Below are 14,889 nucleotides of genomic sequence, written 5' to 3'. Positions count from 1 at the left end.
CCATTCTTGAATATCCTTAGCCCTACGGCGAGGTGTAGTAGCTTCGTGGTTAAAGAGGTTCGATTCCCACCACAGGGCGGCCCGTGGGCAAAGCGTTCGCTCGTCACCCCGAAGATCCGGGTTCGATTCCTGACATGGGTTCAGTGTGGGAAATCCACGTTTGGTGTCCCTCGCCGTGACATTGCTGGAATATTTCTAAGGCGATGTAAAACTAAATTCAACCATTTCGAACGTCATTCGACTGAAAGGCCGATGGCGAGGTTGGTATGATAGCCATTGTGCTCCCGTTGTAAAACGTCAGGTTACCCTGCTCGTTCAGCCATCTTGGATTCCACAGATGATTAAGGTTTCCGCAGTCGCAGTCGCCCCCGTACCACCATCCGCCGCCAACGATGGAACAGGTGTTGTTGGTACCGTGGCTTTCGTCGTACGTGTAGAAGGAGGAGCTCTCCTTGACAAGCAATCCGTCACTATTACTGACGCCGTTGGTTCCTTCAAATGCGAAGTGTATTTTGTACTGGTTCTCAGCGGTGTCGATTTTGAACATGTTCAGTGTCGTCTGAAATAATGATTTTTATAATAAGAATGTACGATAATAGTCAGAGAAAAGCAATGAATAATAACGAACGGAGTTCAACTTGATTTCTGGGTTGCTTAGAAAATGCAATTTAGAAATTGGTCAAATGGAAAATGTTATATTTGGGATTACACTTTCTTTGTAAAGTACAGATTGTAGTACTTTTGTTGGATTGTGTTCCATCCGGGATTCGACTCTGAGGGTGTGGGTTCGAATCCCGGATGGGACTCAACCGAGCAAAAACAAGAATGTGTACTTTACTAAGAAAGTGTAATCCCAAATATAATGTATGTAGAACAAACTTTCATTTAAATGTAACAAATTTTAAACAATACTCCCGTCCAATACATAAACCCGTAAAAATAAATGTTCTGGGACAGATAGACGAGATATTAGACGGTCGTCGGGGACCCAAGAACATTGGTCTCCAGCAAGTCAATTTTGTTGTAACAGGCGACTTAATCGGATGGTCAGGCTCGCTGACTTGGTTGGCAGTAATCCCAGATGTGTAGATCGATGCTCACGCTGTTGATCAGTGGTTTGTCTGGTCCAAACTCGATTATTTACAGACTGCCGCAGTATATTGCTGAACATGGTGTTGTAATACATAATACAGTGTGAAGCATGTCAGTAATAGTATATGGCGAAATGATTGAAAATACAGAGATTCTTGTTCGATTACAAAAAAAAAAATTACCTGCCATTCACCCAAACTGCTGTGGGTCCTTACTTGCAGGTTGTAATCCGTCTGGTTCGTGAGTGCCCGGATTTTATTATTGCCCAGCCAGAAACAGGAATCGTGCTCACCAAAACCGGACTCATACTCGGACCAGGACCGATTGAAGAAATCAGCATCGCACATCAATGATGATCTGAAGAAACGTCGAAAAATGATGGTGAGAATGACAAGATAAGATTGAAAGCAACAATTTGATGGTTTTGTTGAAGGAGTTTTCTTTGTGCATCTGAGAAGATGGAGTCTCACTGTGCTATACAACGTCATTAGGATATGATCTAAGTCAGCTTCGTAAGATTTGATCCAATCTGGTTTATATAAATGAAATTGAAAAATTGAAATCCTACACCTTTGACATAAGGATATACTTGTACAGTGTTCCCAGAAATTATTGAGAAAATCTTTGTTTTTTTTCTAATGATGCTAAGATTGGAAAAAGGGCTTTCACTATGCACTAAGCATACTAAATAATGGAGACAACTCTTGAAGGCTTAGAAGGCAGCTCATTACGTCAAGAGTTATCTCCCTTGTCTGAGCAGACGGCTTCCTGTGTTGACATGGCAGATTTACAGCAAGAGAGAAAAGAAAGCTCATTCTAGATGATTTTGAAAGGGGTGAGGCTGATGCTAAAGTGTTAGCTTGTAGACATGGTATTCCTCTGTCTACAGTATACAGAACTTTGAAGAATATTCAAACAGGAACCGGGATAGAGCACAAAGCAGGGGCAGGTCGGCCTAGGAAATTCAGTGTTGTGGATCGCCGAAGACTTGGGCAGATTGTGAGTAGGGGCAAATTGAAAAGTGTTGAGAACATCAGAAATGAAATGATTAGCAGAGGAAGTCTTCAGGTATGCAATGAAACAGTTAGGCAGGAATTACAGAGACTTAATTGGGTGAAAAAACGTGGAATTCCCTCGCCGTTGATGAAAGATGCACAAAAGGAAAAACGTTTAAACTGGTGTCGGGCTCATGAAAATCAAGATTGGGATAATGTTTTCTTTTCGAATGAAAGTTCTGTTTGGCTTTTCCCTAATTGTGTGAAAATTTGGACGAAAGATATTGTCAAACCTATCTACCAGCGACCAAAACATAGCCCGAAGTTTCACATGTGGGGTGGCATATCGGCTCGCGGAGTGATGCCATTGTGTGTTTTCACGGGAAACTTGACAAAAGAAAGATACGTTGACATTCTAAATGGTCACCTTCTTCCGACAGCACAAACATTGTATGAAGATGATTGGATTTTCCAGCATGATGATGACCCAAAACACACTGCGCGCTACACAAAACAGTGGTTGTCGAGCGAAAATGTTCAAGTTTTAGACTGGCCCAGTTACAGCCCAGACCTAAACCCAATTGAGAATGTGTGGGGAGTCATGAAGGACAGAATAAACCAAAAGGGACTGAGAAATATTGAAGATATGAAGGCCGAGGTCGTCCAATATTGGGACACCCTGTCACACGATTACCCACAAACTTTGATGGGTAGTGTGCCTAGGCATATTCAGGCATGCATTGCTGAGCGAGGAGGTCTAACAAAGTACTAAAACAAGACTGAGACTGTAAAAGGATGATGTTTTAACATGTTTATGTAAGTAAAACGCCAGAAGTTAATAAACGTAATGAGTTACATGACGCAACATGATTCTCAATAATTTCTGGGAATACTATATGTATTCTATAACTATATTCTATAACTATATCAAGATTTGCATGAAACTGTAACCAGCTGTTCAAGGTGCTATATGTAAACAGTAACCAACTGTATGTGACACTATAGCTAAAATGTAGCCAACTGTTTAAGGCACTGTAGGTACGCTATAACGAATGGTATAAGGCACTATAGGTAAACCCTAACCATCTGTATCGGGCATTGTTAGTAAACCGTAACAGCTGCATAAGGCACTAAGGGTGAGCTGTAACCAACTGCATAAGGCACTATGGGTAAACTGTGACCAACTGTACAAGAGACTGTAGGTAAACTGTAACGAATGGTATAAGACACCATAGATGAACTGTATGCAACTGTATAAAGCACAGTAGGTAAACTGTAACGCTCTGTATGAGGCATTGGAAGTAAACTCTCACCGACCGTATAAGACACTATAGCAAAACTATATAACCAACTAAATAAGGCACTACGGTTTAACTGTAACGGTTGCATAGGCACTATGACTAAACTGTAACCAACTGTACAAGGCACTGCAGCTGAACTGTAACCACCTGTATAAGGCACTGCAGCTGAACTGTAACCAACTGTATAAGGCACTGCAGGTGTACTGTAACCACCTGTATGATGCACTACAGACTTACTATAACCAACTGCTCGAGGAGTATAGTTGAACGGACTCAAACATTATGCTGATCTATTGTTACCCTGTACCTTTGTTGGATGGGCGTCTGCCCTCCGTAGCACGGGACCCTGAAAGCCTCATCGTAGTTCTGTGGTTGTATGTTGACAATCTTCGTGCAGTATACAGTAAAAGCCAGAGCGTCGTAACAGTCTAGAAACCAAACTCATCGTTAAACACAGTTACATATCTAACATAGCAGTTCCAACAAGCGATGTCCCTGCTTTGTTATAATATCTGTTCCAGAGTATTTTTCAGGTTACCAACTGACATACCTTTGCAAGGGATGCCATCATTGGAGCAGGATCTGCTCACCTTTTCGCTAACACAGTGAATTATGACATTTTAATTGTGAATCATAAATGCAGACTAATTATACGGTCACAATCGTTCAGCCGACATCGCGTTTGCAGAAATGTCTTATGACTCTTTGAAACATGTACTAGGGCTTGCATTTTGTATCCTGGATCACCAACTTTTGAAACCACAATCGTATCACAAGTTTTAGAGAGGACGCGGTGGGGTAGTGGTTAAAGCGTTCGCATGTCCCGCTGGTGATCTGGGTTCGATTCTCCATATGGGTGCAATGTGCTAAACTGTATTTCTAGTCTCCCTGCAGTGATATTGCTGGAATATTTCTAAAAACAGCATAAAACCATATACGTTCACTCACTCACTCTTTGAAAACTCACTCGCTCTTTGAATATTCTGACAGGATGAAACATCAGTGCTTTTCATAGCTGTTTGGAGTAAACGCTGGGTACTGTTGCACGTTTTCATACATGTGTTTTGCACACAGTGTGTCAGTGAGTGGGGTGGATATAACGCTGAAAAGTAGTTGCAGTTATATCAGATCGCGTCCGACAATTCATATTCCTTCTAGGGTTCCATACGTTAGCCTCTTAATGAAATGGGTTATATTAAAGTTCTCACGGAAATAGCAATAAATATTTTTGGCAATTATTTCTTTAGTTTGATTGTTAAATAGTCTATTACTATCGTTTTCCCCAACTTTTGTTTTGAACACTTTTTGAAAATTTATCCAAAATAGATGAGTTTACGGGAGCAAATTGACTTAATTTTGCATCTTGAAATTTCATCGAAGTCAAAATGTACGTTTCTGATGACCGCACGGGTTCGCATGCATAATATGAAAAACGTCATATACCTTTCATCCTATATTTCTTGTATTATTATAGACATATAAAATAATTAATTATGGGGTTTTCTCAGTACTTTTCATGCCTGTAGACTTGTTGACAATGTACCAAATTAAAAGGCTTCGTAGGGAAAAATCTAGTTATTTTTATACATTTTATTTGTCATAACTATCTATCGTCATGCCGTAATAAGCAAACGCCTAAAACCATTTTATGTTTATCTCCGTGAGTATGTGTGCCTGCACTCCTTGGAGAAACGCACGAATATGTCGAATGCAAGGAATTCTTGAAAGGACATAGTCGCGTTTTCGCATTATTATTCAAAGCTCGAGACTATTTGCTTCTTTGGGTAAGTGGGTAAGGACAACACGAGAATGTTCCTTCTGGGATTCCATAGGTATGGCATTGCTAGAATCCGTTCTCAAACCGATTGCCAATATCGGACTCCGTCTTATATACGTTTCAGCATATATCATAACATGCCATATCCTTACCTTTAAAGACGCTTGTTGAGTCAGGGATTTCTGGACATGTCGATGACTGTGAAGTGTCCGCTCCAGAGATCGTCCCGGAGGAATCAGTTTCTTTCAGGTCAGCCGTTGAATTCACGGGGGAGGTCAGTGATGACGATTGTTTGTTTCGTACCTGCCGAAAATAGCTCTGAAGGTCACGCTAATTGCCATGGTTATTTGATGTTTAACGAAAGGAGTGTGTGTGTGTGTATGTGTGTGTGTGTGTGCGTGCGTGTGCGTGTGTGTGTGTGTGTGGAGGGTGTATTTGGGTTGAGTGGATGCATGGCTGGCGGTGCGTGTGCGGTGAGGTATCGTTTGACTGACAATGAAAGTCGCGTGGTTTCATATACTGAACTTTAACACAAATCGACAAAGCGTGTTTTAATCAAATGTGGAATCAGTGGTGAGAGTGACCACTATTGGCTTCACCACTTCACCACACCACTTGTCGACAATTGATAACGTTCCCACGGTGCAACTTGTTGTATACAATTTGTGGTTGCAACGAATATCAAAATGGAACTCCAAAGCTGAACGATTTTTTGTTGCATCCAACTTGTGGGAAGCGAATTGCAAGCAATAAACCTTGCTCTATCTTCATGTGACAAATCTGATGATTCTAGTCAATCAGAGCGCGTTTCGTAATCACGTGATGATGACGTTATGTGCGATGCGTTGCCATTCCTTTCAGGAGACATCGTTGAGCGCTGACAGGAAGCGCTTGTAATCTTATATGTCGATCTGGTAGTCAATATAATGTTCTATCGGACTCCAGTCTAAGTAAATTTAGTCTCAGTGTATTTCGTTACACTCCACCACTGAGTCTAACAAAACCTAGTTGAAGGTCGCGTCAGGTAACCATTGAACGACCCACGACCGTCCAATCAATAGCGAGACGGTTAAATAGATTTAACCAATCAGACAACGGCTACTATTTAGGGATTGGAGGGACTTTCAAAATATTCAAGTCACTGACACAGATCTCTCCACAAATAAAATCCGCATATAACACAGTTATTTGACCTGCAGTATATACGCTTTGGGGTTTCTGTTGACATAGTTACCATTACCTAATATTTCCGCAAGGTAACATCCTGGAATATTGCCAAAAACACTATTTTCAGCGACTGTTTACTCACCGTTGTCATGGTTGTACGTACGGAAGCGAGTATCACCCGGAAGCGAGCGTGCGCTCGGGTACGAACCTTTTCGAGATAAAAAGTTCAAAAGGTATGTGAGAATGTCCACTTTCGCGAATTGGTAAGCTGTGTTCTGATTGGTCAATCTCAAAGGCTACCTGACGCGACCTCCCATAAGGTTTTGTTCGACTCAGTAGTGGAGTGTAACGAAAAGTGGTGCTGATAAATTTACTTAGACATTATCGGACTCAATTAACGAGAACATGCTGGTCATGCTAGGGTTACACAGGAAGCCGTTTGACAGTGTTTCTGTATGAGGAATTACGTTATCATGTTGGTAGACAATGATATGTGGTTTTTATGTTCGTATCGCAAAAAAAGATGCCAGCGAATTTAAATGTCATTGTCCAATAGGTCCAATTTGTCGTTGCCAGAATTTTCTGGTGGCAAAACCTCATCCCTGTATCTTCGAGAATTCAGCTTGCCAAGTCTCGTATTGATATTGCAGGAGATGCATCCCCACATGATCACGCCCTCGGCTCCATACGGTCGGATTTGGTGGCCCCAATTCGGCGTTCCGCTACTTATCTGTAAACACGAGCCCGGTCGTCATTACTGTACAGGCCAATGTCAAACTAGTCTGACCTACATCAGTCGCCAACGTCGAATGCACCCCGCAGTTACGTCGACGTGCTCGAATTCCATGTTCTTTTTTTGTCCGATTGGCTCAAAAAGCGGACTGATGAACTGCGATCTAGCTCGAAAGCAAACAAGCATAAATTACTCAGTGAAACGCTGATCATAATCAAAACATCATACCTACTCCTTAACATAAATGATCGAACTTGTTTAACAAACTATCATTAAAATATTGACGCAGTTCACTATTTGTTACGAGGGAGAAGTGCAAAGAAAGGGACAGCCAGGTGTGCGAGAAAGCATGGAAACGGCACAGCAGAGGTTAATGTGTCATATGGTATGTTATGAGTCAAACCCCGTTGTGTCGAACTCGTCGGGTCCAAGGGGAAAGTTCGACTTATCCGAGTGTTCGACACATCCGTCAGCATTGAAAAGACCAAGAACCAACACGACCACGGTGCTTAACTCATCGTTATTTTGCAGTAGGATACACATACGAACAATATATCTTTGCAATAAACGTTTACGGCAGTATTGATCTTTAAATTACAACATATACCAATGTAAATCAATTCAATCACTTTATTCGTCATGGCAAATAAATATGCATACAAAAAGATAAGAACAAGAATAATTTCACAAACTCACAAGCGATCCCATTTACTTGACAGCACTAATTCATTTCAGTCAGTATAAAAAGTTGTATGGTTCATACACACGGAATCGGAATGTACTTACGTACGGATACGGGTGTACATGTGGGGAATTTATCTCTTAAAAAAACCCGAAATTACAGTCTGTTTGGCGTTCGGGCATGGCATCACAGCAGACGTCAGTGTCACGTACTTCAACAAATCTGATAAGGGTGTCGAGGGCGGCCCATGCTGCAGCTAGGGTAGGGGTGATCCTACACCTTAAATACTAATCCAACATCAATTTAGATAATCCAACTCCGTTTTCCTCACTTCTCATTTTGTATTTTCAAGGAAATCACATGACCGCTAACATAGACTGTCACAGGACAACAACATGCGCCATTGTTTGTTTAGAGATATCCTGTCGGTCCGTGATCAACGTGTCACTGGTAACAACTTAATTATGGTTAATTGTTTGAGTAAAGTTCAGTTTTAAGTGTGCTGACAATGTGTGTATAGATGCGTAGTTAAACATGTCACTTGATTGTTGAGTCCGTTAATCGTTACTTTTGATCTTTAGGTAGCACGTTTATGAGGATGACTTCCGATTGCGCGACTGAAGTTTTCAGTTGCAACAACCAGCTTTGACAGTTCGAGACAAAGGGTAAATTTGTACTTGTTAGAGCCTTTGGGGACCCTAAAATGAGTTCGACACAACCGGGAATTCGACACATCAGGGTAAAAATAATGATAAATATAAGGAAATCGGCAGGGACCGAGATGTCAGTTCGACACATCCGAGAATTCGTCTCAACCGAGTTCGAGACAATGGGGTTCGACTGTATATAACTTTCTCGGCACTTGTACACGCACTTCCCGAATACCTGACTGTGTCTTTCTCTGCTCTCCTCTCTGTTACTAAATAGTGACGAGTGTCAGTATTTTAATGATAGTTTGTTAAACAGCACTTTTATAATTGGGACGAAAAATTCTGCAAAAAAAAATCACAGACTTGGTATGACGTTTTGATGATCAGCGTTTCATTGAGTAGGTCATGTCTATAAGTTCTCGAGTTACATTGCAGTTCACTGGTCCGCTTTTGAGCCAAAGGACTATATAGGCGCCGACAGTCTGTACCATCAACGGACGTTGTCGGACGTGGTTGACAACAGCTAGTCCAGTTGTATCAGTATGATGGCAGTTGCTTCGGGTGCAGCCGAAGGTTCTGGCATTGACGGTGTGGTTCGATTTGCCTCAAATGTTTTGTGTTCCTTATTCTCTGCGTTGCTCACATGTTGCGCGAGCTGTATTATAACGCCACTATGCAGGTGTATTTCATGTAACATATGAAAAATCGTTTTGGATTTTTTGCGACTTCTAGGCAGTTCGTTAACTTGTTTACCCGTTTGTTTGAAAGGATGGGTCAGTACATGTGTGACGTGACTCAGTATGGTTTTATCACTTCATGTATATTTTCTGTGTAATTTTTATGTACTATTTTGCAGTGTATAGTTTCCTTTGACATCGTTTCAGTAGTGTGCATAGATTCTTTCAAGACCACTAGACGGTTTTTTTTAAAAACTGTTGTACAATGACGCATTTTAGTATTTGCAGCTGAATTAGACATCTAGTTTCCATGCATACTATTTATCAGAATACCCCATACCCGAACACCCACCCCCATAAAAATATCCATTGATCGTTGTATTGTGAAATAGCTATACGCTTTATGAACATTATTCTTGTCGCAACACAATATTACAAACATGCAAATTTTGCAAAACATAATATTCCAGCACAAGTCGACGAGAAAATAGCCAAACACGATCATGGTTATCTGCATTATAACAGACCCGTGAAGATCGGGAACTCCTGCCTGTCCTGAAAGGCGACTAACGGAATCGGGTATCGTGGTTGACACGTCATCGTATCCCATTTGCGTTGATCCATGGTCATGCTGTTGAATTTCACGGATTGTATGTTCAGGCGTGATAACGAACAGACCGCCACTACATAACGTTGATATTATTACTGTGAGCGGCGTTAAACAACAAACAAACAAAGCATATATAACTGTATACGATTTATCCTGAGATTGGTAGTTCAACAATATGTACTTGAAAGCTGGCATGGATGGAAATACAGATGTGCAAACATCATGGCGCCGAAGAAAATACATGTAGTTCAAACAGTGCAATCCGAGGCCAGAAACACCATTCCTCAATTACCTACATGTAGTATTCGCAGATGGCGGTTCGAGAACATAGAAACTGATGGTCAACACATACGTGGTATTCTCTGTTCAGTAAGACTGCAATACTGCACCGAACTCTCGATGGATTGTGATTGTTGAGTCTCTGGTAGCTATCGATGCATCGATAGTATGTGTGACTATCGATAACTTAGCAATTGACTTCCGTTGACCTCGCCATAGTATGTTGCAATATATATAGATTATCCTATCGCAACAGTTGTTTTCCCTTCAATAGTCACTCCTAGTGTTCACAACTTTCTCTTAGATGGTCAGGGTGATAGTTGTAATATACAGTAATGGTCAGGGTGATAGTTGTAATATACAGTAATGGTCAGGGTGATAGTTGTAATATACAGTAATGGTCAGGGTGATAGTCGTAATATACAACTTGTAGAGCGAACAATCTTCACCCCATAGATACCCAGTGGCACTGAGGACAAACTGTGCCCACAGAGAAGACACCCCTGTTTTCCCAAGCCGTCGAAGCTAAAAAATCAACGAAATACTTACAACGTGAACAAAAAGGCAGTTGGGTTTGATTAATGGAAGGTCATCCTTACCTGTTTGCTGAATCGTCTGCATTTTGTGGCATCAAAAATAGTCATCGAGCAGGTGCTGTCTTCACCCAACGTATGACAGGTCACGGTCCAGGATGTCGCATTGCAGATAATGACGTCATTACAGAACGGACGCTGCTCACAGAAGAGTGGACACTGAGCTCCGACGTACGCAGTGTATGTCTGCGTTACACAAGCCGGCCTCAATAACATATTTATGTTGACGATGTTGTATAGGCTGGATGTTGAAGAAGCTGACGTCGGACTTGAGTCCATGGCCATAGGTGCCAAACGCGTCAAGAGCGATATCATGGCCAGAATGGTCATGACGCCTAAGAGTAGTCTTTATATATCTTCAGTATATTCCCCTGTGCTGGTTACTTTGTTGTGACAGGACATACCGAACAGTTACTTTTAACGTGGGTGTCACCAGTGGAGTGAGAGAATATTATTTAAGGACGGATCAGTCATCAGTGGAACGGTAGTACAGTTCACGTGGAAATGAAGAGAACTTTCTGTGAATGCAGCTCTTTACACGTAGACGTCAAAAGAAGTCTGTCGTTTTATGAGCCTACCGACCAATGAAAAGCGTTGCCTTATAGCACGTGATAATATACAGTCGCTGACGTCATTGATTACAGCCAGTAATGGAACAGTTGGGTCGGTGTTGACAGAGCTCTCGACAACACTGGTTTGTTGCTACGATGGGTACGGAATAAAAAATAACTAAAACCTGACAAAGTGAAGCTTTCGTCCATTCTCCACTCAATAAACGAAATGTGTTTGTTATAAAGTTTAAGTGAAGGAATAGATTATATTCATTTAACTAATCACACTTGAGAAGTGATTTAAATGATCATTGAAGTATTTTGAATTCGGTGAAGTGAGGCGGGGGTGTGGTGTGGTGTGTGTGCATGTGTTGGGGGAGGGGGGTGTTGAGGGGGCGAATGTGTGGTATCTGGGAGTACATGGGTGAGAGAGGGTAGCACTAATTCATAACAATTTCATTCTCTTTAATGGCACTTGTTTTTGTACGAAGCTACAAACGGGATCGGGTGGTCAGATTCGATACATGTCAACGTTTCCCTACTACATAGGCCGATGACACAAATCGCTCTGGTCCAGACTCGAATATTCTAAGACCGACACGTGAAGATCAGAGTTATAATGTATCTTCATGCTTGTTTTAAGAGGTGACTGACAGGATCGGGTGGTCAGACACTCTGACTTGGTAGTAACACATGTCGTCGTACCAAACTGAGTCGACAGATGCTCTTGTTGTTGATCACTCGATTGCCTGGTACAGACTATATTACTAGTATTTACAGACCAACGCAATATAGCTGGATTGTGAGTGCGGCGTAAAGCGACAAGGCAACATCAAGTAATGACTATGTGGGCTGTAAGCTTTCCTCGAGTGAGTGAGTGAGTTTAGCTTTCCTCGAGAGCAATACGGTCAATCTGAAGTAGCAGTGTCACCCGAGCCAGAGAGAAATTTACAACGTATTTATTTTACCTCAATTTTACATGTCATTTTATGTATCGCTACCGACTATAGGAAGTGTAAACAAAATGGCACCTGCCTCTCGACTGGATTTGTAGTATCAGTGGGCTTTATTCTGACAAGATTAAAACTGCTGTAACAATGGTTAATTATGTTCAGTGTTCAGTGTGCAAACGATGTAATGTGTAAAATAGTTTATATGAAGCGGTGAAAGTTGGTAACATAAGTGTGTACAAGGAGAGCTAAAAACAGCTGATCGAACGGTTTTCGAACTCCGAGCACTGCATGCGTCATTTAGAAATACTGAACTATATGTTAAATCACAATTACATGTTCGACAAATCGAACAACCGTAGTGTTGACAAAACACTGAAGTCAAAACATTGATTACAGAACAGGCTGATCTCGTTTCCTATCTACTGGGTTCCGTCCGTTTGCGCAACTGACTGTGATAACCAGTCCAGAACTTTAAGACTAATTCATTTAACTTGATGCATCAATATTCATCTGTATGATGTGATGCGTGTAAGCACTTGTATGTTGCAACACTCCTCTTCTTCTAATCGTAGCAAACCACGCTGTACCGCAAGTGGTCCGTCGTACATAGAGCTCTGACAAACGGTGCTCTGGAAATTGTGGAAAATATCAAAACGAGGCTCTGCCGCAAGAAACCTTGAGCGGCCTGGTACGGTATAGATATTAATTTTGCGTTACAGAACTACACTGAATAAACACACAAACACACAACTAGTGTAACCAGTGAGTCAGACGCATTGTGAATCACTTTAGGACCTCATGAAACAAGGGCAGTATGTCATTTATTAGTTACGGTATGATGCCTACACCTCGACATAAAATATAGAAATACGGTGTTATCTCACTTTAAAATTAAACTTCATTTGTAAATACCATTTACATGCGAAACAAAGAATTGAAGTTGTTTGTGGTGTCTATTTTCACTTGGACACGAGAAAATTCGGATCGCCTGAAAAGTAGGTCATTGTTTGAATAGGTTAATGAGACTAGTGTTTCGGTATGAACAGACTCCCAGTCGAGTCGATTTATTTTAATACTTTCTTAGTCATGTCTGTCTTTGAAAAAACTAACGTAGCAATGGAAATTCCAATTGACTAAACCATTACCAGTGTGTGAGCAATAGGTGCAGGTAAACACATACACTATGGTCATGTAGATCTTTGTTCGTTTTAGGAAACGACTTTACATGATCTCTCATACATCTACCTTGCAAACAGTCGTGGATTCAAGTGGACATGGATTTTTCACCTCATGTGGATGCTGTATGCAGTATCAGTTTGGATGTTATCTTCTTTGATTATGCGCAGGACATACAAAACCTTTCTAATTGGCGCATAATCCGTATGCCGTGTTTGTTGCAAATTATCGATACGACATATTACATTATGTGCATTAATCGAATAAACACTACTGGGAGTTCTGTGGCAACAAAGTCACATTATCTTAATGCACGGGAGAGTGTCTGTGAATGTATGTTTCGATTTGACGTTGTGGCGTTGATTACAAAAAGTGTCCGAAACAAGTGTAAATAGTTTCAAGTTCGTTCCGTTGACTGAAATATGTAAGTGAGTGAGTTTAGTTTTACGCCACGTTTAGCGAAACCCCAGGAACATTATGGCGGGAGCACCAGATACGGTCTTCACACATTGTACCCATGTGGGGAATGAACCCAGGTCATCAGCGTGACGAGCGAACACTTTACCACAAGGCTAACCCACCTCCTCTTCCCGAAATGAAGAATGTTTACAGACTGAACAGTTTGTAATATCGTTTGGAGTTTATCGTTTTTGTTGTATGCTTTCTGAGGTGTTAAGGTGTTTTCTAAGCGGTTGGGTAGCCTGGTGGTTTAAGTGTTCCGGGGTTCAAACGGTACTTTCGACTTTTTATGAAATGCAGTTGTGTACCTTTGCTGTAGAAATGAATACTGTTTGAAATTTAATATATGTTTCTTACATGTGCTTTTAAGATGAACAATATTGCAGCGAGACAAGGGGCTGATAACTTGTTTAAATTCGGACAGTTCCACTCAGAGACTAGACAGGTGTAATAGGTTTAGGTGTATTGGTTGAAGCATTGTGATGTGAAGAGGTTATAAGTGAGGTGAGGTGAAAGACTCTAAGCCGTCCAGTCCCAGAATAATCCCTCAGTAACGAATCCGTGAAGATCCAGGCTACAGCTGGCCTTCAGCAACACACGATCTTGTCGTCAGACTCAATGGCATCGAGTGACGTGGTTGACACTTGTCATCGAATCCAATCTGAGTAGTTCGATATTCATGTTGATGATCAATGGATTGTCTCTGAATATGTGTTCGATCCAGTCAAAAACCATCTCAGTATAGATAGTAAACAACTGCGTGGCTGGAAACTGTCATTCGTCCAAGTACAAAGCAGAGTTTGCACCAGATCCAGTCATCCGAGAAAAATGGATGTAGTTTGTTTGCAATCCACAGACATAAAAAAATATGTCATGTGTACGCGTATCACATCTGCCTAAGTCATGTAATGTGGCAGAGACTGGACTCTGGTGCACGAGTCATAAATCAATTTACTTTGTTTATGGCGTATAGCCTGATAGTGTTAAGTTCAAATTGCATGTGTAGCTGAAATTGAAACTGTGTATTGCATACTGTCTTTAGCAGACTGGCAGGCAGACATCTTGGTGTCAATAGTGTCAGAGGCTACGCAGCACGGCTGTTGAAACCACTTTTTTCCCAGCACTGGGGGAAATGTAGCGAATCGTTTGAACTCCGACTCCGATAGATTATTTTTTAGGAAAAGATCGTCACTG

The 14,889-nt window shown here is 41.3% G+C and overlaps 1 protein-coding gene across 1 annotated transcript; it reads right to left on the bottom strand.

The window, feature by feature from the left end:
• Positions 1 to 217: 217 nt before the first annotated feature.
• Positions 218 to 3,747, bottom strand: LOC137255458 (ficolin-3-like). Its single transcript, XM_067792895.1, has 3 exons — positions 3,689 to 3,747; positions 1,308 to 1,449; positions 218 to 559 (listed from the first exon to the last, which is right to left on the bottom strand). The coding sequence occupies exons 1-3, from the start codon at positions 3,745 to 3,747 to the stop codon at positions 218 to 220; spliced, it is 543 nt and encodes a 180-aa protein (XP_067648996.1).
• Between the last annotated feature and the right edge of the window lie 11,142 nt (positions 3,748 to 14,889).

The sequence above is a fragment of the Haliotis asinina genome, chromosome 11 (assembly GCF_037392515.1).
Source record: "Haliotis asinina isolate JCU_RB_2024 chromosome 11, JCU_Hal_asi_v2, whole genome shotgun sequence".
Lineage (NCBI taxonomy): Eukaryota > Metazoa > Mollusca > Gastropoda > Lepetellida > Haliotidae > Haliotis > Haliotis asinina.
Note: the sequence above shows the minus strand (reverse complement) of the source record. Positions and strands in the feature narration are given on the sequence as shown.